We start from the raw sequence: 23,377 nt of genomic DNA on the forward strand, positions 1-23,377 counted from the left end.
TACTGTGGATATAGATATTTTTGTGCCTGTTTCCTCCAGCATCTTCACAAGGTCCTTTGCTGTTGTTCTGGCATTTATTTGCATTGTTCGCACCAAAGTACGTTCATCTCTAGGAGACAGAACGCGTCTCCTTCCTGAGCGGTATGACGGCTGCATGGTCCAATGGTGTTAACTTGCATACTATTGTTTGTACAGATGAACGTGGTACCTTCAGGCATTTGGAAATTGCTCCCAGGGATGAACGAGACTTGTGGAGGTCTATATTGTTTTTTCTGAGGTCTTGGCTTATTTCTTTAGATTTTCCCATGATGTCAAGCAAAGAGGCACTGAGTTTGAAGATAGGCCTTGAAATACATCCACGGGTACACCTCCAATTGACTTAAATGATGTCAATTAGCCTATCAGAAGCTTCTAAAGCCATGACATTTTCTGGAATTTTCCAAGCTGTTTAAAGGCACAGTCAACTTACTGGAATTAAGATACAGTGAATTATGTGTGAAATAATCTGTCTAAACGATTTTTGCGGAAATTACTTGTGTCATGCACAAAGTAGATATCCTAACCGACTTGCCGAAACTATAGTTGTTAACAAGAAATTTGTGGAGTAGTTTAAAAATGAGTTTAAATGACTCCAACCTAAGTGTATGTTAACTTCCGACTTCAACTGTATATCCTACCAACGGGACAATAAAAACTGTAATATCTTATCTTTCACCAAGTCGTGGCTGAACGACGACATTAATAACATACAGCTGGCGGGTTATACACTCTGTCGGCAGGATTGAACAGCAGCCTCTGGTAAGACACGGGGCGGGAGCCTATGTATATTTGTAAACAAAAGCTGGTGCACGATATCTAAGGAAGTCTCAAGGTTTTTGCTCACCTGAGGTTGAGTATATCATGATAAGCTGTACACCACACTATCTAGCTAGAGAGTTTTCATCTGTATTTTTCATAGCTGTCTACATATCACCACAGACCAACACTGGCACTAAGTGTGGGCCGTCTCTGCAGGCTCCGGACTGTGGGCCGTCTCTGCAGGCTCCGGACTGTGGGCCGTCTCTGCAGGCTCCGGACTGTGGGCCGTCTCTGCCGGTTCCGGACTGTGGGCCGTCTTTGCAGGCTCCGGACTGTCGGAGGTCGCCGGAAGCACTGGATGGGGAACTGTCGCCGGAAGCTCTAGACGGGGAACTGTCGCCGGAAGCTCTAGATGGGGAACTGTAGCCGGAAGCTCTAGATGGGGAACTATCGCCGGAAGCTCTGGATGGCGAACTGTCTCCGGAAGCTCTGGACGGGGAACTGTTGCCGGAAGCTCTGGACGGGGAACTGTCTCCGGAAGCTCTGGACTGGACAGGCGCACTACAGGCCTGGTGCGTGGGGCTGGCTTTGGAGGCGCCAGACTAGTAACATGCACCTCAAGGCCAGTGCGAGGAGCAGGAGCAGGACGTACTGGACTGGGCTGACGCACTGGAGGCCTGGTGCGTGTGGCTGGTACTGGAGGTATCCGACTGGAGACACGCACCCCAAGGCTAGTGCGAGGAGTGGGAACAGGACGTACTGGACTGGGCTGACGCACTGGAATCCTAGTGCATGGTGCTGGCTTTGGAGGCACCAGACTGGAGACACGCACCCCAAGGCTAGTGCGAGGAGTGGGAACAGGACGTACTGGACTGGGCTGACGCACTGGAAGCCTAGTGCATGGTGCTGGCTTTGGAGGCACCAGACTGGAGACACGCACCTCAAGGCTAGTGCGAGGAGCAGGAACTGGATACACCGGGCCATGAACAAGCACTGGAGGTCTGGAGCGCACAGCCTGCACAACCCGTCCTGGCTGGGTGGTAACAGTAGCCCTGCACGAGCGGAGTGCTGGCACAGGGCGAACTGGGCTGTGCAGAGGCCTGATGGCTGCCGTGCGTAGAGCAGACGTAGGGTAGCCTGGGCCTAGGAGACGCACTGGTGGCCAGATGTATTGTGCCGGCGCACTTCTCCCAGGCTGGATGCCCACTCTAGCACGGCACTTATGGGGGGCTGGTATCGCTCGCACCGGACTGTGCCTGCGCATGGGCGAGATCGTGCGCACTTCCGCATAGACCGGCGCTCTTCTCCCCGTCAAACTCTCCCCATAATAAGCACGGGGAGTTGGCTCAGGTCTATTGCCTGACCTAGCCACACTCCCCGTGTGCCCCACCCCCAAAATATTCTTGGGGGTGCCTTTCACACTTGCCAATTGGCATGTATAATGCCTCATAACGGCGCCGCTCCGCCTTGGCTGCCTCCAGCTCCTCCTTAGGACGTCGGTATTCCCCAGCCTGGTGCCATGGTCCTGCACCATCCAAAATTTCCTCCCATGTCCATGATTCCAGATACCTCTGCTGCTCCTTCCTCCGCTGCTTGGTCCAAAGATGGGACCAAGGCGCAGCGGGAATGTGTAAACTCATCTTCTTTATTTAATGAGAAGAGAAGAAAACGAAACAAAACACTAAACTCAAAACAACGACGAAAAAACAGTCCTGTGAGGCACACAGCTGCACAAGGAACAACTAACCACAAAAACCCATGAAAAAACACCCCTACTAAATAGGACCTTCAATTAGAGGCAACGAGGAACAGCTGCCTCCAATTGAAGGTCAACCCAATAACCTAAACATAGAAATAGAAAGACTAGAACGAACATAGAAAATTACCAACATAGAACATTAACCAACAAACCCCGAAACACATAAAACAAACACCCCCTGCCATGCCCTGACCAAACTACAATAACAAACAACCCCTTTTACTGGTCAGGACGTGACACCACATTGACTATACGTACATACCCCAACCAGAAGCCATAGATTACAGGCAACATTCGCACTGAGCTAAAGGGTAGAGATGCCGTTTTGTAGGAGCGGGACTCTAACCCCGGAGCTTATAAGAAATCCCGCTATACCCTCTGACGAATCATCAAACAAGCAAAGCGTCAATACAGGACTAAGATCTAATCGTACTACACCGGCTCCGATGCTTGTCGGATGTGGCAGGGCATGCAAACTATTACAGACTACAAAGGGAAGCACAACCGAGAGCTGCTCAGTGACAAGAGCCTACCAGACGAGCTAAATAACTTCTATGCTCGCTTTGAGGCAAGTAACACTGAAACATGCATGAGAGCATCTGCTTTTCCAGACGACTGTGTGATCACGCTCTCCGCAGCCGATGTGAGTAAGACCTTTAAGCAGATCAACATTCACAAGGCCACAGGGCCAGACGGATTACCAGGACGTGTACTCCGAGCATGCGCTGACCAACTGGAAAGTGTCTTCACTGACATTTTCAACCTCTCCATGTCTGAGTCTGTAATACCTACATGTTTCAAGCAGACCACCATAGTCCCTGTGCCCAAGAACACTAAGATAACCTGCCTAAATGAATACCGAACCGTAGCACTCACGTCTGTAGCCATAAAATGCTTTGAAAGACTGGTCATGGCTCACATCAACACCATTATCCCAGAAACCCTAGACCCACTCCAATTTGCATACCACCCCAACAGATCCACAGATGATGTAATCTCTATTGCACTTCACACGGCCCTTTCACACCTGGACAAAAGGAACAACTATGTGAGAATGCTATTCACTGACTAGAGCTCAGCGTTCAACACCATAGTGCCCTCAAAGCTCATCACTAAGCTAAGGACCCTGGGTCTAAACACCTCCCTCTGGAACTGGATCCTGGACTTCCTGACGGGCCGCCCCAGGTAGTAAGGGTATGTAACAACAGATCCGCCACACTGATCCTCAACACGGGGGCCCTCAGAGGTGCGTGCTCAGTCCCCTCCTGTGCTCCCTGTTCACTCATGACTGCATGGCCAGGCATGACTCCAACACCATCATTAAGTTTGCCGATGACACAACAGTGGTAGGCCTGATCACCGACAATGATGAAACAACCTATAGGGAGGAGGTCAGAGACCTGACCTCGTGGTGCAAGGACAACAACCTCTCCCTCAACGTGATCAAGACAAAGGAGATTATTGTGGACTATAGGAAAAGGAGGACCGAGCACACCCCCATTCTCATCGACGGGGCTGTAGTGGAACAGGTTGAGAGCTTCAAGTTCCTTGGCGTCCACATCACCAACAAACTAACATGGTCCAACCTCACTAAGACAGTCGTGAATAGGGTACGACAAAACCTTTCCCCCTCAGGAGACTGAAAATATTTGGTATGGGTCCTCAGATCCTCAAAAGGTTTTACAGCTGCACCATCGAGAGCATCCTGACGGGTTGCATCACTGCCTGGTATGGCAACTGCTCGGGCCTCCGACTGCAAGGCACTACAGAGGGTAGTGCGTATGGCCCAGTACATCACCGGGGCCAAGCTTCCTGCCATCCAGGACCTCTATACCAGGCGTTGTCAGAGGAAGGCCTTAAAAATTGTCAAAGACTCCAGCCACCCTAGTCATAGACTGTTCTCTCTGCTTCTAAACAGCTTCTCCTCTCAAGCCATAAGACTCCTGAACATCTAATCAAATGGCTACCCAGACTATTTGCACCCCCCCCACACACTTCTACGCTGCTACTACTCTCTGTTATTATCTATTTATAGTCACTTTAATAACTCTACCTACATATACATATTACCTCAATTACCTCAACAGTGGTGCCCCCGCACATTGACTCTGTACCGGTACTCCCTGTATATAGCCCCGCTATTGTTATTTACTGCTGCTCTTTAATTATTTGTTATTCTTATCGCTACTTTGTTCATGTATTTTCTTAAAACTGCATTGTTGGTAAAGTGTTTGTAAGTAAGCATTTCACTGTATGGTCTACACCTATTGTATTCAGCGCAAGTGACAAATAAAATTTGATTTGTTACTGTATAAGAACAGGGTATTGAAACACAGTGCCAGTGTGTCAGAATTCTAGTCCACCCAGTCCCAGTACACATGCTCATCACAGGACCAGTGCCATTCCTCTAGACTATAGTTAGATGACTGACACAGTGTTAAGCTGACAGCCTGGCTGAGCCTGCAGTATAAAACTCCTAGGTTGTAGGCTAGGAGAGAGATGTATTAGTTGCCTGCCTGCTGAATTGATCACCACCCTATTCCAATGAGCTGTAATCATCCCAGGTGTGTGCTTTTGCTAATACCAGCAGCCCTCACAAATGCCTGAGGGAAAACAACTTGTAATGGTGGTGTACAATGTTTGTTGGAAACTCAAATAACTTATCTTTCTGGAATAATTCAGAGAGTGTGGCTATTACATGTTGGTCTGAGTGACATTTTAAATGGTAATCAGTGCTGGGAGCTGGATAAGTCTTTCAGCGATGTATCAGAGAGGGAGGGGAAAGGCTTGTGAAGGTGGGCAGTCTCCTGTCCTCTTCTATCCTCTCCTTCAATGTCTTCCCACTGGGCACAGACGTCAGTTCAATGTCTAGTTTTGATTTACATATGGTTGAGTTGTCAACTAACGTGAATTCAAAGTGAAATCAGCCAAAAATGTCACCATGTCATGGACTTTTTTCAAATCAACTCAGTTTTTCACATTGATTCAACGTCATCACATAGAATTTGGGGGATTGCAATGATGTGGAAACAATGTTGATTCACCAATTTGTGCCAAGTGAGTTGACTTCTCTTTGATCTCCTATTAATGCCTTTAAATCCATTCATACATCATTAATGCCTTTAAATCTTCATACTGTGTGATACTTCATGTGCGTTGTTTGGTTATCATAAAGTCTTCAAGACCCAGTATCATCCCCCATCATATCACCCTCCCCGTCATCTCCCTTTCCTGTCCCTGAACAAATGTCAGTCTAACCCAGCCAGTTGTCAGCGCACTTAATCCGTTCTCTCATTGTGCTTTAGCTATGGAGGGTTTCAGGCCTAGACTCTGCAGATGGCTGTAGTGGCTGTCATTAATATTGGATGAATCCTGGATATCTCCACAGGGTCTGGAAAATATGAAGCACATTCTGCTATCAGTAATTACCTCCCTCTTTCCCTCAATCTCACATTCTCCCTCATGTCCTCATGAAGTTGTTGAGTTCCTGGGCTGGGCCGGACCACTTGTTCCCTATAAGTGGGGATATTTCTTCAAAATGTCCTTTTAAGTTGTTAGTTGTGGTCTTTTCTTGTGTTCGCTGTGAGTTTCTCATGCTATTGTTTTTCCCTTCTCTTGCAGCGGGATGCTAAAGGACAGTATCTGTTCGACCTCATCTGCCACCACCTGAATCTGCTGGAGAAGGACTACTTCGGCATCAGATATGTAGACCCAGACAAGCAGCGGGTGTGTGTGTGTGTGTGTGTGTGTGTGTGTGTGTGTGTGTGTGTGTGTGTGTGTGTGTGTGTGTGTGTGTGTGTGTGTGTGTGTGTGTGTGGTGTGTGTGTGTGTGTGTGTGTGTGTGTGTGTGTGTGTGTGTCTGTGTGTGTTGGATGAAGCATACTGCAGTAGAGGTGACCGTTCAAAGAGATACAGGGCCAGATTGAAAATATGTTATTTTATTTATTTCTATCAAGGCACAAGGCGAGACCCAGATGCAGACACAGGAGGCAGTTGGTTGGAGTCTTACAATGTTTATTAATCCAAAGGGGTAGGCAAGAGAATGGTCGTGGACAGGCAAAAAGGTCAAAACCATATCAGAGTCCAATAGGTACCGAAGGGCAGGCAGAATCAAGGTCAGGGCAGGCAGGATGATCAGGTAGGCAGGAAAGTAGCCCAGAGTCAGGCAGGGCTCAGAACCGGGAAGACTATGAAAAGAGAATAGAAAAGGAGTACGGGGAAAAACATGCTGTTTGACTTGACTAAACATACAAGACGAACTGGCACAAAGAGACAGGAAACACAGGGATAAATACACTGGGGAAAATAAGCGACACCTGGAGGGAGTGGAGACGATCACAGGAACAGGTGAAACAGATCAGGTGAAACACTTTCATAATACACGCTTTTAGAGAGACACTCATACAATCATCATCATCATCAGCAGCAGCAACAGAGCACAGAGGGTTATTACTCTGAGATGGCTTGTAGCTGCACTGCTTGATTCATGAAGAATTAACATGTGCTCACATTATGTGTTTTAGCATCAGAGACAAGACCGGTCCTGCCCATCCTGCATTTCCTATGCTGCCACTCAGGGCTATTTCAGTGGTTGTTGTTGGGGTGAGGGGTTGGCGGAGAGAGGGAATTGATGGAGTGAATGTTGCCAGAAGGATGGGGGATGAATCAGTGCCTGATATACTGGCAAAACCAGAGTTACCTTCTGAACTGACCCTAGAGAGCACTGCCACTGCACAGTGTCTGCCTGTCTGTCTGTCTAGGCAGGCCCAGGCATGCTGATGGTATAGTATTATCATTTGAAAGACCATCCATTACTGTCATTTATAGAGAGAGCTGTTATCTCTGTATGCCCTCACTGTTCAATTTGCTTCAGTATGATGATGATTTAATTATACAAATCAGGAACTGATAGCATTAATTATATGATTCTTGTCAGATTAGAGATGGATGTTGGATATGAACAGAGACATGCGTCAGTGTGTTTTAGGCATGAAGCTGACATGACATAACACAGGTTTTCAAACGTCTTTCGACGAACTGTCATTCCTGTCTATTGCATTTAACCTGCTTCGTAGAGCGATGCAGAGTGATATGAGCGTGGTGTCAGTGTCATTGCAGGATTTTTAGACATGTTTCACTTTTGTCACACTTTGATCATATGTCTTTTTGTTGTTGATGCAGCATTGGTTGGAGGTCACAAAGTGTATTGCCAAGCAGATGAAATGTAAGTCTTTAGTCTTCCTCTTCACGCTATGATCATTCTGCTAATTGAGCAATTATAGGTATCATCACCATGGCATCTTTAATGACGCATCATCTAATTTGACTAATGAATGTGCATTTGAATTCAAATGGTAGGAAGTTACTGTATTAGGATTTCAAGATTCTCCATTTGACTGGAATGACAGAACTGTATGAATTGTCCCTTATGAGAACTCACATAAATCCTAGCAGAAGATAATCCACACAAAAGGTCTCTCACCCACTCTCTTGCAAATCATCATGAACTGTGTCTCCCTAATTGTGGATACAGAGCTTTAAAGGGAAAATCCAGTCAACATCTATCTTTTGGTATTTGTTTTCATTAGTCCACTGTTGATACAGTCCCAAAATGTTTTTCATGTCAGCAGTCAAGTTTTCAAGATATTGGACTTTCAAGAAGCAAATTGTCACCGGCCACATCCTTTTGATGATGCAAAATTATTTTCCCTTTAAGTGAGATTCCGTTAGCCTATTCTACTGTTTACCTTGTGATGATATGAAGTAAAGATCCAAGCTAATTTTCATTTACGGTAATCATTTATCAGTGCCCCCTTCACAGATTGTTTAATTCATGAGTGTTTAAATTGACTAGTCATTTTAAATTCTAACTTCATAGATTCTGAATCAAACACAGGTCAGGTTAGAACTATGCTAGACACTTTTGCAAGGTGGTGCGTTTAGAGCATTTTTTCAGTTAATCATTTGAACTGTGATCATGAAATGTTCCTGACTATTTGTGTCTCCATTTCCTTGTTCCCCAGCCCAGCCTCCGTTCACCATGTGTCTCAGAGTCAAGTTTTACCCCCCTGACCCCGCTGCTCTCAAAGAGGAAATCACCAGGTAGGACTTTGTGTGAATCTCAGCAAAGTAGAGAAATGCCAACAACCACTCCCCCAGCCTCTAGTATGAAGAGAAAGTCAGGGAAAGCAGACATGAAAGCTTTGTGTATAAAAATCTTCAATAACTTTTGCCTTTTCTAAAGCAGTCTCAAAGCAGCGTCTGTTGTTTATCACCTTCTCTCACACTTTTCATTTTCCCCAGCAATGTTTGTGTTCTGAATGCACAGACAGTATTTTTTCCCAGACATTATTGAAGGGCCTCTATAATAAAAGAGCACTTCGTCTAAAAACAGTTCGATAAATATTAAAAAAAGACAGTGCTGTTTGAAGTTGAGATGTATGTAAAAAGCCTTCCTAAGTAAGCTTGTGAGTGAGCCTGCTCTCTGAAGTAGAATGGCTGCTAAATTGCGAGGTTGTGTAGCTGTGCTCTGCGTTGGTCTCTCTGGCTGGCTGACTGCTGAGGGAAGGAGGAAGACTGAGGGTCAATTACGGCTAGCAGACTCCTCTAAATGATACATGATTAGCTCCCAGCTAGCTCAGATTAGAATCACTTATGCATTTCTTTTCCTGACTCTCCTCCCCTGTGCAGTCTGCAATGAGGTCACCCAGAAAAGCCTCTCTGTGCCCTCAATAGGGCCTTTAAACGCCCTCTGATACTTTCTGATTTCAACCACTTGATGATGACATTAAAGAAGCAAGTACGTGTGCAATTGAGTATGAGTGTGTTTCTTGTGTCTGTGCATTAGTACATGTGTGTTTGCTAATGTCTATTACAATGTGTGTATGTGTTGAAAGGAGGCACACCAACCTAGCCTGTTTGTATCGGGTGGTTGCCGATCTCATATTCATTACCGTCCAGGGAGTCTACACTTAGGTGTGATGAAATGAACACAGAATGCAGAGTGCAGATAATGAATTATGTGAATTATGAATGGATGGAGAGAGGGGAGGAGGGGAGAAGGAGAGTGAAGGCTGAGGAAAAGAGAAATATAGTTAGCGAGAGATATGATGAGAGTGGTAGGGCAGGATAGACCACCTCATACCAGAGAGAGGAAGAGATATGATGAGAGTGGTAGGGCAGGATAGACAACCTCATAGCAGAGAGAAGAAGAGATATGATGAGAGTGGTAGGGCAGGATAGACCACCTCATAGCAGAGAGAGGAAGAGATATGATGAGAGTGGTAGGGCAGGATAGACCACCTCATAGCAGAGAGAGGAAGAGATATGATGAGAGTGGTAGGGCAGGATAGACCACCTCATAGCAGAGAGAGGAAGAGATATGATGAGAGTGGTAGGGCAGGATAGACCACCTCATACCAGAGAGAGGAAGAGATATGATGAGAGTGGTAGGGCAGGATAGACCACCTCATACCAGAGAGAGGAAGAGATATGATGAGAGTGGTAGGGCAGGATAGACAACCTCATAGCAGAGAGAGGAAGAGATATGATGAGAGTGGTAGGGCAGGATAGACCACCTCATACCAGAGAGAGGAAGAGATATGAGAGTGGTAGGGCAGGATAGACCACCTCATACCAGAGAGGAAGAGATATGAGAGTGGTAGGGCAGGATAGACCATCTCATACTAGAGAGAGGAAGAGATATGAGAGTGGTATGGCAGGATAGACCACCTCATACTAGAGAGAGGAAGAGATATGATGAGAGTGGTAGGGCGGGATAGACCACCTCATACTAGAGAGAGGAAGAGATATGATGAGAGTGGTAGGGCGGGATAGCCCACCTCATACTAGAGAGAGGAAGGGTGAAAGGAGAGGAAATAATCAATGACACGGAAGTTTTCTTCAATATAGTTTCCTCATTAATCAAATACTGAAGGGATACTGGACAATATATGGCACAAAGGTTAGACCACACAATGAGGGAAGAGGATAGAGATGGGTCAAATATTCATTTAAATTCACAGCTGTCCTTCACCAAATCTACCGACAGCAGAGATGTGAAAGGCAAATGGATCATTAGAAAACTATTTTGCAATTATGTTAGCATAGCTGAAAAATGTTGTTCTGATTAAAGAAGCAATAAAACTGGCCTTCTTTAGACTAGTTGAGTATCTGGAGCATCAGCATTTGTGGGTTCAATTACAGGCTGAAAATGTCCAGAAACAAAGAACTTTCTTCTGAAACTTGTCAGTCTATTCTTGTTCTGAGAAATGAAGGCTATTCCATGCGAGAAATTGCCAAGAAACTGAAGATCTCATACAACGCTGTGTACTACTCCCTTCACAGAACAGCGCAAACTGGCACTAACCTTAATAGAAAGAGGAGTGGGAGGCTACATTAAATAGTACCCACAAAACACCAGTCTCAATCTCAACGTCGGCGACTCCGGAATACTGGCCTTCTAGGCAGAGTTCCTCTGTCCTGTGTCTGTGTTCTTTTGCCCATCCTAATCTTTTCTTTTTATTGGCCAGTCTGAGATATGGCTTTTTCTTTGAAACTCTGCCTAGAAGGCCAGCATCACTGTTGACGTTGAGACTGGTGTTTTGCGGGTACTATTTAATGAAGCTGACAGTTGAGGACTTGTGAGGCATCTGTTTCTCAAACTAGACACTCTAATGTACTTGTCCTCTTGCTCAATTGTGCACCGGGTCCTCCCACTCCTCTTTCTATATTCCATAAACAATCTGCCATTTCCAGCTACAATAGTCATTTACAACATTAACAATGTCTACACTGTATTTCTGATCAATTTGATGTTATTTTAAAGGACTTTTCTTTCAAAAACAAGGACATTTGACCCCAAACATTTGAACGGTAGTGTATATTCTTCGCATTCACATGCATGGGTTCTCCTGGGCTCATTTTGGTGTTGGTCGTGGGAAGTTGGTATCAGGGGAATCTGGGGTCCGTTGGGTCGTTTCTCCCACGGTTTCTATCACGTGTTACATTCACTTCAGAATCAATAAATGGGCAATCCTGTACTGTAACCATTGGTAACACCTGCATTGTTCCAGGTGTTAGTCTCAGTCTGCAGCCAGTGTAGCTGCTGTATCTGTCAGCACAGTGCTGCTGTGTTCTGAGATGCTCTGGTCTTGTCTGGATTCTAATCTGGAGGCTTGAACAGAAACACAGTCAGTCGACAATAGCAGCAGTTTGCCTCAGGGCATCCCCTACCAAACCCTGTCCCCAACACACCATTTTTTTTACATCCTTTTGAGATTTATCTGTGGTGATGTCTTGTTGTTGCAATAGATCTAAAAATAACTGTGGTCTATAATGTTGATGAATCTCATTAAAGTAGACGGGTGACTGAGATCCATGACCTCTGACCCTCTTCGCCCACTCTGTTCTGGTCCCAGATATTTAGTCTTCCTGCAGATCAAGAGAGATCTGTATCATGGCCGCCTCCTGTGTAAGACGACGGATGCTGCCATGCTGGCTGCCTTCATCCTGCAAGGTACAGTGACAGGACCTGACAGGCTGGATTTGTCTGCCCCACTCTCTGCACTGCACTTTCACATGACTTCTCTGCCAGTCACTCCACCATAGAGATGAATACCAGCCGGGGAAAAAACACCTGGATTTTTCACATGGATGTAGTTATCGCTTTGTAAATTATATGCCCTGAGGGATTCTTACCTCCGTATTGACTGATTTCTACTGTATACTAAAAAGCATTAAATTAAAATGTTAATGCAGACAACACGTGCACCTCCATACTAATTTACACTGTAAAACCATAGCTGACAAAGAAAGATGGGACAGCTGATAAGTAAGATCAATGCTTTGAATGCTAAACATGTGAATTTCATGCTAGATTGTAAGCCTTCTGCATGATTATCAGGCATCTTGCTCTCAGCAGTATCGTTAGCTGTATAAGCATGGAGCTCACACGCAGTAGACCCTCGAGAGGCAGGCAGGCTGTATGTTTGACGGGTACAGCGAGCAAGCCGAAGGCCGCAGAAAGTGCAGTGTTAGGAGAAAGAGAAGGCAGGTCCTTTGGCAGGCACACTGGCTCTGTTCATGAGGAGGTGCTGCCTGGTCACCTCCTCGTCCTCGCTCGCTGGAGGAAAGAATTGTCAGAGCCGCCTGAGGGAGCTCAGTGTCACAAATAAACAACAGCAACCCTGGGCCAGTTTAACTTGTCGTCATTAAGAGCTCTGCTGACATCCAGCTCAGGCTGCCTGTGAACTAACAACACCTCGGCAAGGGTGCCAGTAATGTGTGTGTAGAACTGTGTAAATACTCACCTTAGCCCTAATAATTCTTGTTTAAGAGTTCACACTTCATCTGAAGTTATTACTGCAGACATATTCTGTATCCACTTTTTAAAAATGATTTATTGAATGGAATGATGTTGTGGATGTTAGATATACTACTGTATGTACTGTATGTAACCATGTATGGTTAGACTGTGGTACTGTGAAATGGTAGATCATTTTTATTAACTGTGTTCCAGCTGAGATTGGGGACTATGACCCTGGCAAGCATCCTGAAGGATACAGTTCTAAATTCCAGTTCTTCCCAAAACATTCAGAGAAGCTGGAGCGACGAATCTCAGACATACACAAGACAGAACTGATGTAAGGACCAATCTACTGTTTCTCTTTAACCTCTCACACGTGCATGCACGTTCACACACACACTGCACCTATAAGATGAATCCATTTGACGGAGAAATCACTAACTACCATTGTGGGAATGCTTATTGTCTTGGAAACTAGTTCCTTCACCCTCTTCTCAAACATTTGTTTAATCAATTGGAAAACCTTCCAATACCTGCAACTAGCAGAAACAGCCAGGTAGGCTGGCTAATGGCCCGCTGTCATTTCAGGGTGTTGCAGAGACAAGATGGTGGGATTTTCTTGAGCACAAAAACTACCTTTCATTAATACAGTCATTATTATGAGGGTCGTGGCCCAAGACCTGTCAGGGAGTGCAGTGCAATACACCTAATGAAGTGAGATAGGGTAGTGTGTGCACATACAAACACACAAAGGCATACACGCACGCACACACACACACTACTTTCTCTACCAGCAGGTTAGCTGATGAAGCATCACTGAGGGTTTCTTAATGATGATACACTCCACTGGACACAAACTGGTTAAATCAATGTTGTTTCAACATAATTTGTCAACATATTGTGACATGGAATCTATGTGGAAAATATATTGAATTAGAATTTTTGCCTTTGAAACGTCAGATCAATATAAGATCCATTAACAGAAAAAAATAAAAGGCTGGGCAGCACCTCCTACTGGAGAGTTGATCTATCTACAGCTATCCCTTTGGGCTCATCCAGGGTTTTAGCCCAGCCCTTGCTTAGCTTTGATATTTGTCACTGACTACTGCCAATGTGCTATCATGAGAATGATTGTTGAGAAATCTCGACTTAATAGATGAACTATTGCTATCAAAGTCATTCCAAAGGGTATGTTCAATAGAGCAAATGAAATGTAACCATACTTTATCAATCATACAGTATATCATCAATGATGCTATTTAAGCCTACAGTATATAGCATTTGGGAAGTCATCAACAGCTATTGTTTAAGTTCAGCCCAGGATTCAACTAAAAATAGATAATACAAAGGGTGCCTTCGGAAAGTATTCAGACCCCTTGACTTTTTCCACATTTAGTTAGGTTACAGCTTTATTCTAAAATTGATTAAACAAATGTTTCTTGATCAATTTACACAACAAAGCAAAAACAGGTTTTTAAACATTTCTGCTAATTTAGTAAACTGAAATTTCACATTTTACATAAATATTCAGAGCCTTTACTCAGTACTTTGTTGAAGCACCTTTGGCAGCGATTATAGACTTGAGTCTTCTTGGTTATGACGCTACAAGCTTGGCACACCTGTATTTGGGAAGTTTCTCCCATTTTTCTCTGCAGATCCTCTCAAGCTCTGTCAGGTTGGATGGGGAGCGTTGCAGCACAGCTATTTTCAGATCTCTCCAGAACCCGATCTCTTCGATCGGGTTCAAGTCTGGTCTCTGGCTGGGCCACTCAAAGACATTCAGAGTCTTGTCCCGAAGCCAGTCCTGCATTGTCTTGGCTGTGTGCTTAGGTTCGTACAGTGATAGCACATTAAGTTGTTGTATAAATAAAATATCTGACATTGCATTCCCATTTGAACATTGGTGTGCTTTTAAATGGTTGAAATTGCAGTGATAACAGAATTCAACAGACCTTTGACTATTTTTTCGTGGGAACAAATAGGTTGGAATCTCATTGATCAACGTATCTACCAAATATTACCCAATTCTCCACATTGTAATGACATGGTGTTCCCAGTGGGACAGGCTGCGACAGACATTTCCCAACATTGATCCTTTACACTCACCCTCAGGCTTCTAAAGTTCATGTGATTGAGGCCACATGGATAATGGTTTAGCCATAATGTCTGAGCTATTTATCCTCCCACAAGGCACTTCTCCTTTGTTTAAACCATAATTAGTGTGAGATAATGTGCTCTACAGAAATTAAAGACATTGAAACATGGATCAGCCATTTTCACACTAGCTCACAGTCGATTTGAAGGTTCTTTAATGTTGGTTCCCATTACTGAGTGCTTTGTCTAGTGACCCAGCTCAGTGAACTGTTCATGGCCATGGGACATACTGTGGACAGCATGGAGGATGTGACTGACCAAAGGAGTGTAGTCAGAGGTTCATAGATAAAGGATCTTTAAAATGATAATTATGGATAAGATCCTCTGCTGCTCTCTAGTGGGTTATTCATGTCTCACCACCAACAAAACACCTGTCAACATGCCTGACTCTGTGATCATAGAAAATATCCTTGGAATGCTGGGACAGGTGCCTATTTGGATCTTTTGAATGCACCAGTAATTCAAGCCTATAGGGTCACTGGCATCTCTTCATGTTTTTTTCCATTGATTGTGATGAAGGTCAGGCTGATGCTCACGTTACTCCATTGCTGTTGAATGGTTGGTGCTTGATTAAATGTTAATTGGTAGAGGTACTGTATCTAGGATGGTTGATACACTATCTGTCTGTCTGGCCATCTATTCAGAGCTCTCGGGTCTATTCAGCATCCTGCCAGCTCACTCTGGTGATCACGCCTTTGTGTAAGGGAAATACAGTGGCTTGCGGAAGTATTCACCCCCTTGGCATTTTTCCTATTTTGTTGCTTTACAACCTGGAATTAAAATTGATTTTTTGGGGGGGGTTTGTATCATTTGATTTACACAACATGCCTACCACTTTGAAGATTAAAAATATGTTTTATTGTGAAACAAACAAGAAATATTACAAAAGAAACTGAAAACATGAGTCACCCCCCCAAAGTCAATACTTTGTAGAGCCACCTTTTGCAGCAATTACAGCTGCAAGTCTCTTGGGGTATGTCTCTATAAGCTTGGCACATCTAGCCACTGGGATTTTTCCCATTCTGCAAGGCACAACTGCTCCTGCTCCAAAACTGCTTAAGTTGGATGGGTTCCGCTGGTGTACAACAATCTTTAAGTCATACCACAGATTCTCAATTGGATTGAGGTCTGGGCTTTGACTAGGCCATTCCAAGATGTTTCAAAACAACAAGTAATTTTTCTCATTTCACTTCACCGATTTGGACTATTTTGTGTATGTCCATTACATGAAATCCAAATAAAAATCAAATTAAAAATCAGGTTGTAATGCAACAAAATAGGAAACACGCCAAGGGGATGAATACTTTTGCAAGGCACTGTAGTTCTGTCATAGTTAATATTATTTATGCATTTTACCTTTGCTTCTTTCTTTTCGTAGACCTGTATTGATGTTAAGTTTCTTAATCAGACATTGATGCTCTCTCTCAGTGGCCAGACACCTGAAACATCAGAGCTGAATTTCCTCCAGAAAGCCCAGATGCTGGAGACATATGGTGTGGATCCTCATCCATGCAAGGTTGGGTGGCCAATTCTCTCACACTGCTGCTTCAGTTTAAGACATTTGTATTAAAACACCCTGTTTCCTCTACTTGAGCTTTGAGGTCTCTCTTGGTAGAATGGATAATGCATTACTAAAGCAAATGGCAGCACACATGCATCTATACAGTCATACAGTATGTATGTGTGTATTTGATACAGGTATTGTGTTGTGCCATAACAATGTGAGACACTGTTTTTTGTGTATGACAGGATGTGTCTGGAAATCCAGCCTTTCTTGCCTTCACCCCATTTGGATTTGTTGTGCTTCAGGGAAACAAGAGGGTTCATTTTCTCAAGTGGTGAGTAGAATGATTTCTGCTCTAATGCTGAGTTCTGGTGTGGCAGGTAGCTTAGTGGTTCGAGCGTTGGGCCAGTAACCGAAAGGTTGCTAGATCGAATCCCCGAGCTGACAAGGTACAAATCTGTTGTTCTGCCCCTGAACAAGGCAGTTAATCCACTGTTCTATTGTAAATAAGAATTTGTTCTTAACTGACTTGTCTACTTAAATAAAATAAATAATCCTAAACCACATACCACTGCTGGTTCTACATTCACAATCAGTGGAGTGTGTCCAGCTGCTTCTCTCCTGACCAGAGGGCCAGCATGCATACAGGTGTCCCATTATCTTAGTTAGTCGCTACTAATCTGGGCATATGATTTCACAGGCCTGTCTGGTAGAAATGAACTTGTTTATAAATGCACAAGAAAAATACATGTTCTCAACCACAACAAAGAATTGATCATGCATGCAGCAGTGACTGTAATAATCCTTAAAGACATACATGGATCAGTGCTGCTGTAACATACTATTCCATACAGCCCCTCTCATTAAGCCAGTAGCCCACTATATTGGGTCTGTAATAGTTAAATATGAGTTAGATATTCACCCCTGATATAGAAATCCCACCACCTAATTCAGTACAATATGTCTGTAATACTTACAAATTCTGGCCAAGTAGACAATGTTAATGTTACAATATGTTACAGCATTTACAGCTGCTTTGTTAGATTTCTTTACCTTCTGCACATTCTCCCATCCCATGTCTCCAGTTTACCTGGGGTATTATCAGATATGTTCTGTTAGCCAAACATGGAGCTCCATTGCTGTTTGTGTGGTCTGCTAGTGGTTGTGATACATTTTTTAAGAGCTTGTGGCTCTCAGTGCAGTTGGTTGTGTGTGTAACTATCCCCTTCCTTGTGGGCAGGAATGAGGTGACCAAACTGAAGTTCGAGGGAAAGATATTCCATATATATGCAAATCAGAAGGAGGTGAGAGCATGAATTATTGATGTGTTGGGGGAGTCAAGTATAGAGAGCAGTGCAGTGCAGCGACTGTGACTGTTCTATGGCCAATACTCTCTGAAAACACGTCCTGGAGATAGCACGTTCTAGTCATACCACATACCACATACCATGTGTTCAACAAACAGCAGTAGTAATAGTAATGACTCTTGAAACTGAGAAACTGTCAGGTTGTTTTATTTTCCTGCACATTTATTTCTAATGTGCAGGACAAAAAGATCATCTTGACGTACTTTGCACCAACACCTGAGGCCTGCAAGCACCTGTGGAAATGTGGAGTGGAGAACCAAGCCTTCTACAAGTAAGTGTTGTTCTTCCTCTAAGTCATAGCTATACACTTTGCTCCAGGGCATCTGTGAGAGCTATCTAAAGAGGGCTCTCCTCTCCTCTGACCTTGAAGTGTCCTGAGAGCAGCATTGTCAGGCTGTTTATGAGATAGGGAACGAGACGTGAGGCAACAGTGAGCTTTTGTGAGTTAGTGTGCACTGGGACATGCCAGTGAACCCTCCACGGCTCCTCCAGAGAAATGAGTGCTCCTTCCGTCTCAGCCATGACTGATTGTGTGTCCTCTCCCCCCACCTCTGGGAGGTCACCTCCCCCTGCAACACATCAACACAATGACCAGAGAAAGTCTAGTAATGGATGAGGGTGACAGGGAAGGTTGCTGAGGAGCATGTGGGTTGAGCGAGTGCTCAGGTGATAGGAGATAGAGAGGGGGGCAAACATAGGGAAGATGGAATTAGTATGATGAGATATCCGGCTATAGGGCTGTAGATCTTAGTGGGGACTGGTAGATCTTCAGGGAGGCCTGGCTGGTTGGCACCGAACTTCATACTGCTTTAATGAAAGACATCTGTCTGTGTGTGCTAAATCCCACAGAAACAGACTGATGGATAAATAAACACCAAGCAAACACCACACACATTTGATTTTAATGTTATATAATATATAATTTAGCACCATCTTTTGCATTATCCCATAATAAGAAGTAAGCTATTATGTCTTTACAGACAGTACATACTGCATACGGTGAACTTGTACATCAAGCTGCCTCGCCCGCGACAGAAACAAGAGATAGCTACTGCTCGTGCAAGGCTACTTACTTACATAATGCATGCACACCTCTCCAAGGATCTAGGCACTAAGTAATACATAATTGAGAGGTAGGTGGTTGGTTTTCAGTCCGAGCTGGGCTTAGAGAACCACACACTGTGGATACCATATAAGAGGCTTGAATAAAGTAGCCTGTATGTACTGAAAGTGAGAACAGCAGAGAACTGGTTGTGATGCTGTAGAAGGGAGAAGAGGTCCAGTCAGCAGACTCCCTTAACCTTTTACTACAGAGGGCTAAATCAGGGTCACACAGAGTGTTTCTTGGTAGTCTTAAACACATCTACTGTGAAACCAAACTACAGCTCACACACATTCTTATGGGCTTCAACAAATATATAGAGAGTTTAAATGTATTCAATTTTGCATTTGCATCCCAATATTACACTTTATATACATATATACACAGAAGACTGAAATATAACAAAACCGTTTGACATAGAAACACCAAAGATGTTTCATTATGAAATTCTGATTAATATGAAAAACATTCCACCCGTGAGGCCACTAGTCATCTGACTGCAGCAACAGGCTATAACGTAAAAAGTATGATGTCACCCCAAAACAGCTCCCAGAGTTCACCCCTCTTCTCTTTTCTTTCCTTTCTTCTTCTCCACCTCTCTTCCTTCCATCAGGCTGGAGAAGTCGAGTCAGGTGCGGACAGTGTCGAGCAGCAACCTGTTCTTCAAGGGGAGTCGTTTCCGCTACAGGTACTGTAAATGATGACAGTCAGTAGAGGGTACTGCAAATAGCCCACAGCTATGCTGGAGAGCTTCTCCAGAAGTAGGGGACCTCAGGACCCTGCTGTAACGTCAGTCTACTTTACCTGAGCCATACACCTCACACACTAGACTAGAGGACACAGAGGGGACAGGGAGGGGGACAGTGTTGCATTCAGAACAATGTTCCAGCATTCATTTCATTTCATTCCTTTCACATCTGTGAATGCTGAAGTGCTAGGAGCAGGGAAATAACTTGGTCTGTGAAACCTTTAAAATTACTGGTTTTAGTTACTGGAAATCTGAACTTTCTAATGGTTTAAAATAGCTACAGTTGAGTCCAGTATGTTATGATGAAAGGTTGAGTTTGTGTTTCAATCTTTTGTAAAATAAATGATATTGCAGTGTTGTCTGGAGACGGTGATTGGGTTAGAGAGAGTTGGGTTCACCAGGTTAATCTAATCTCAGTTCTCGTGTACTGTACTGTGCAGTGCTTCTCACTGAACTGCTCTGTGTAGTGTGTGGCACCAGGGAGTCTGGGGTCTGGTGTGAGCATGAGCTCTATTATTTTGCTTTATTGTAGTGGACGAGTGGCGAAAGAAGTGATGGAGCAGAGTGCCAAAATCAAACGAGAGCCTCCAGAAATACACAGGTAAGATCAATGCTATTCACTAGATGTCAATGTGGGCAGTGTATCATCCATCTCAGATGACAAATATGGGATGTTTGTGTGTGTGTGTGTGCGTGTGTGTGTGTTTTTCATGTGTGTGTCTCCACAGGGCTGGCCTGGTTCCCAGTAGAAGCTGTCCGTCCATCACTCACGGGCCGCGCCTAACCAGTGTTCCACGCACACGCCGGAGAGCCGTCCACATTTCCATCATGGAGGGTAAGTGTTTGACCTGACCCCTGACCCACTACTCTCCTCAGTCAACACTGGCACTCCATAGCAACCCCCCCGGTCATGTTATGGGCAAAGGTGAATTATTGTCCCATAAGAGCCTTCAGGAATGTGGACAGGAGTGACACAGCTCTATATTGTTGTCTGTATCCAAATGAACACATGTACGGTAATCTGGATAGTTGTGGAAATGGGTCGCCATGCTTTAGTTTGGGTCTGAGGTTTTAAAGGTAATCTGTGGATATTTCAATGGAGGGTGTTAAATCCAACCGTTTTTAAACGGATCAGTCCTTGCTCCTATTTGGAAGTATTTAATGCCCCTCCCCCCACAGCACACACATATATACACACTGTAACCTGAGCTTAGCCATGCCCCTGCTTGTGGGAGTGGAGGGCTAAGTCACAGGTGTGTGTGTCACTCAGGCTGGTCTATTTCAGTGTGAGCTATCAGCACTAGGGGTGTGTGTGAGCAAGGGGTACAGTGCCAGTACAAGGGCAGCTGGTGCAGCCATCAGTCAGTCCACCTGCCCTGAATCCAGGGGCCTGGGGCCTGCAGGTGGGCCTGCTCTGCTCCTCCTCTCTCATACTTGTTCTGACCTGCCTCTGTCCTCTATCTCTGAGGCTAACCTTGCAGGCTGACACTGCAGCATGGGCTCAGGTGAACAGGAGCAGCAGGACTGAAGACCTGTCCTTGTCACAGCTGAGTCCCTGCCTGTCTCCCAAATACACAGTACAGTATGTACACCTGGCTATACACTCTAGACTGCTGCAGTATAGTGGAGAGTGTGAGTGAAAGGGTCTGGTGCTGTATGTATCAGAGAGTTATGACAAGCTCTCACCTGTCAACCGTTACCCCCTGCCTGTGCTGACTGGCTGTCTTACAGTAGTATTAATACCCCTGCTGAAAATAGCCAAGGCCTTCCTCTCCATGTATGTCACTGCCCTGGGTGGGGCCTGGACATGGCCAGTGCTGGTCGTCTGAACACTGCTACAGCAGGACAGTCGCTCTCGATAGCCCTCATACTGCCAGCCAAGACTGCAGCCATTGGCCTAACACATAAAGTGAGACCAGCGTACCGCTGGGGCTCTGGGACAGGGTCCACCAGGACAGTACACAGACGTGCACGCTTTGAGCTTTTGTAGACACCACCGTGATGAAGTGTCTGATCCGCATCACCACACGGGTGAACGTCCACCTGCGGATGATCAACCACTGCTACCGAGATGTGAAGGTACGCGTGCTGAGCCTGGGACCCCGGATGCTTGGCAAGGCCCTGGGCGTCCTGCCCCTCTACCCTGCCCTGACTGGGCAGGAGCCTGGCAGCCTCTCCCCCCTGCCTCCCCCCATCTTGCCTGGCACCCCTCTGCCCGACGGCTGGCCCCAGTCCAGCACCCCGACAGGTAACCTCATCATCATCGTCCTCCTGTAGTGTGTTACACAGTGACCAGCTCCCTGTGTGTTAATTCACTCCCACCTCATCAATGTTAACAGAATGGAAATGATGCCATGCCTTTGATGCCGTTGATGTCTGATCCTCTAAATCATATGGTCCTTGGAGGCCCTTTGTGAATGGAGTCTTTGGATCTATTTCTTGACCTCTTTGAGTTTCATCGGTTCATTTATCCTTCTGCTGGTTTAGAAGAAGTCTGAGTTTATGGGTCTTCTTATTCTGGTTGTAATGGTTGAGGCACAGACTAGTGAGGTGATACTGCTTTGTTGATGATTTGTGAATATGATTTGATTTTTATTTCAGGTAAATATTCAGGTTTATATTTTTTATGATATTTTGGCCTTTGGAGGATTTTGACTAGCTTTATGCAATGTCCTCTGGAAGATATATTGTGTAATGAAATGTCTATAGGTTGCATTTTGCAATCTGCCCTGCAACCAAGCATATCCTAGGATGTACTGAAGGAGATTACCAATGAGTAAAGATGGCCTCTCACTGCCACCCACTACAGAGGCATCCTGCTTTTGCTTTTGACAGGATCTCCGCAGTCAGCATGGCTTAACAGAGCTGGCCTAATTTTGAATGTTATATGGTTTTTGCGCATCTCTGAGTGATGTTCTATTGATTCCCGGGGTCATTTCATGTTTTCATGTCTATCTGAGCTATTTGCCATTCAAGAAGGCAGAAATACAGCTGGAATGTTTGAAACTCCTATGCCAATCGATAGAACATCACTCAGAATGGGAGATTCTTTCATTTAAAATATGCCTCATCATCAGGAGATGATATCCCTCTGCCTCTATGAAGGTGTAATATTTCTGCGGTGGCTGTCTGAGGAATGGAACAGTCAGCGCAAGCTCAACTCTTTCTCATCCGCAGTGACGTCTGTCCTGTAGCTCGTAAAAAGAGAATATATACACTGAACAAAAATATAAACTCAACATGTAAAGTGTTGGTCCCATGTTTCATGAGCTGAAACAAAAAAATCCCAGAAATGTTCCATATGCACAAAAACCTTATTTCTCTCAAATGAGGAGTATTTTTGTCTGTAATAAAGCCAGTTTGTGGGGGAAAACTCATTCTGATTGTCTAGGCCTGCATCCCCAGTGGGTGGGTCTGGCTGCCAAGTGGGTGGGCCTATGCCATCCAAGACCAATCCATGGCTGCACCGCTGCCCAGTCATGTGAAATCCATAGATTAGGGCCTTGTGAATTTATTTCAATTGACTGATTTCCTTCTAAGAACTGGAACTCAGTAGAATCTTTTAAATTGTTGCATGTTGCATTTATATAATTTGTTCAGTATAGATACATTTGCATATCCTTTAGGTATAATGAAAAA

The 23,377-nt window shown here is 44.7% G+C and overlaps 1 protein-coding gene across 4 annotated transcripts in view; it reads left to right on the forward strand.

Moving 5' to 3' along the window:
- The window catches only part of frmd5a (FERM domain containing 5a), a 129,843-nt gene that overhangs the window by 82,547 nt on the left and 23,919 nt on the right, over positions 1 to 23,377 (forward strand). For 3 of the 4 annotated variants that reach the window (XM_082957233.1, XM_014124837.3, XM_014124840.3), the window contains exons 2-13: positions 6,179 to 6,283; positions 7,739 to 7,781; positions 8,581 to 8,659; positions 11,977 to 12,074; positions 13,077 to 13,200; positions 16,446 to 16,533; positions 16,767 to 16,855; positions 17,762 to 17,825; positions 18,068 to 18,159; positions 19,604 to 19,678; positions 20,271 to 20,339; positions 20,467 to 20,573. In XM_082957233.1, coding sequence (XP_082813359.1) covers positions 6,179 to 6,283; positions 7,739 to 7,781; positions 8,581 to 8,659; positions 11,977 to 12,074; positions 13,077 to 13,200; positions 16,446 to 16,533; positions 16,767 to 16,855; positions 17,762 to 17,825; positions 18,068 to 18,159; positions 19,604 to 19,678; positions 20,271 to 20,339; positions 20,467 to 20,573 — 1,033 coding nt within the window. The remainder of the gene's footprint in view (positions 1 to 6,178; positions 6,284 to 7,738; positions 7,782 to 8,580; positions 8,660 to 11,976; positions 12,075 to 13,076; positions 13,201 to 16,445; positions 16,534 to 16,766; positions 16,856 to 17,761; positions 17,826 to 18,067; positions 18,160 to 19,603; positions 19,679 to 20,270; positions 20,340 to 20,466; positions 20,574 to 23,377) is intronic. The other variant, XM_014124838.3, reaches the window with a different exon arrangement.

This window comes from Salmo salar, chromosome 10 (genome assembly GCF_965601325.2).
Source record: "Salmo salar chromosome 10, fSalSal1, whole genome shotgun sequence".
Taxonomy (NCBI): Eukaryota; Metazoa; Chordata; class Actinopteri; order Salmoniformes; family Salmonidae; genus Salmo; species Salmo salar.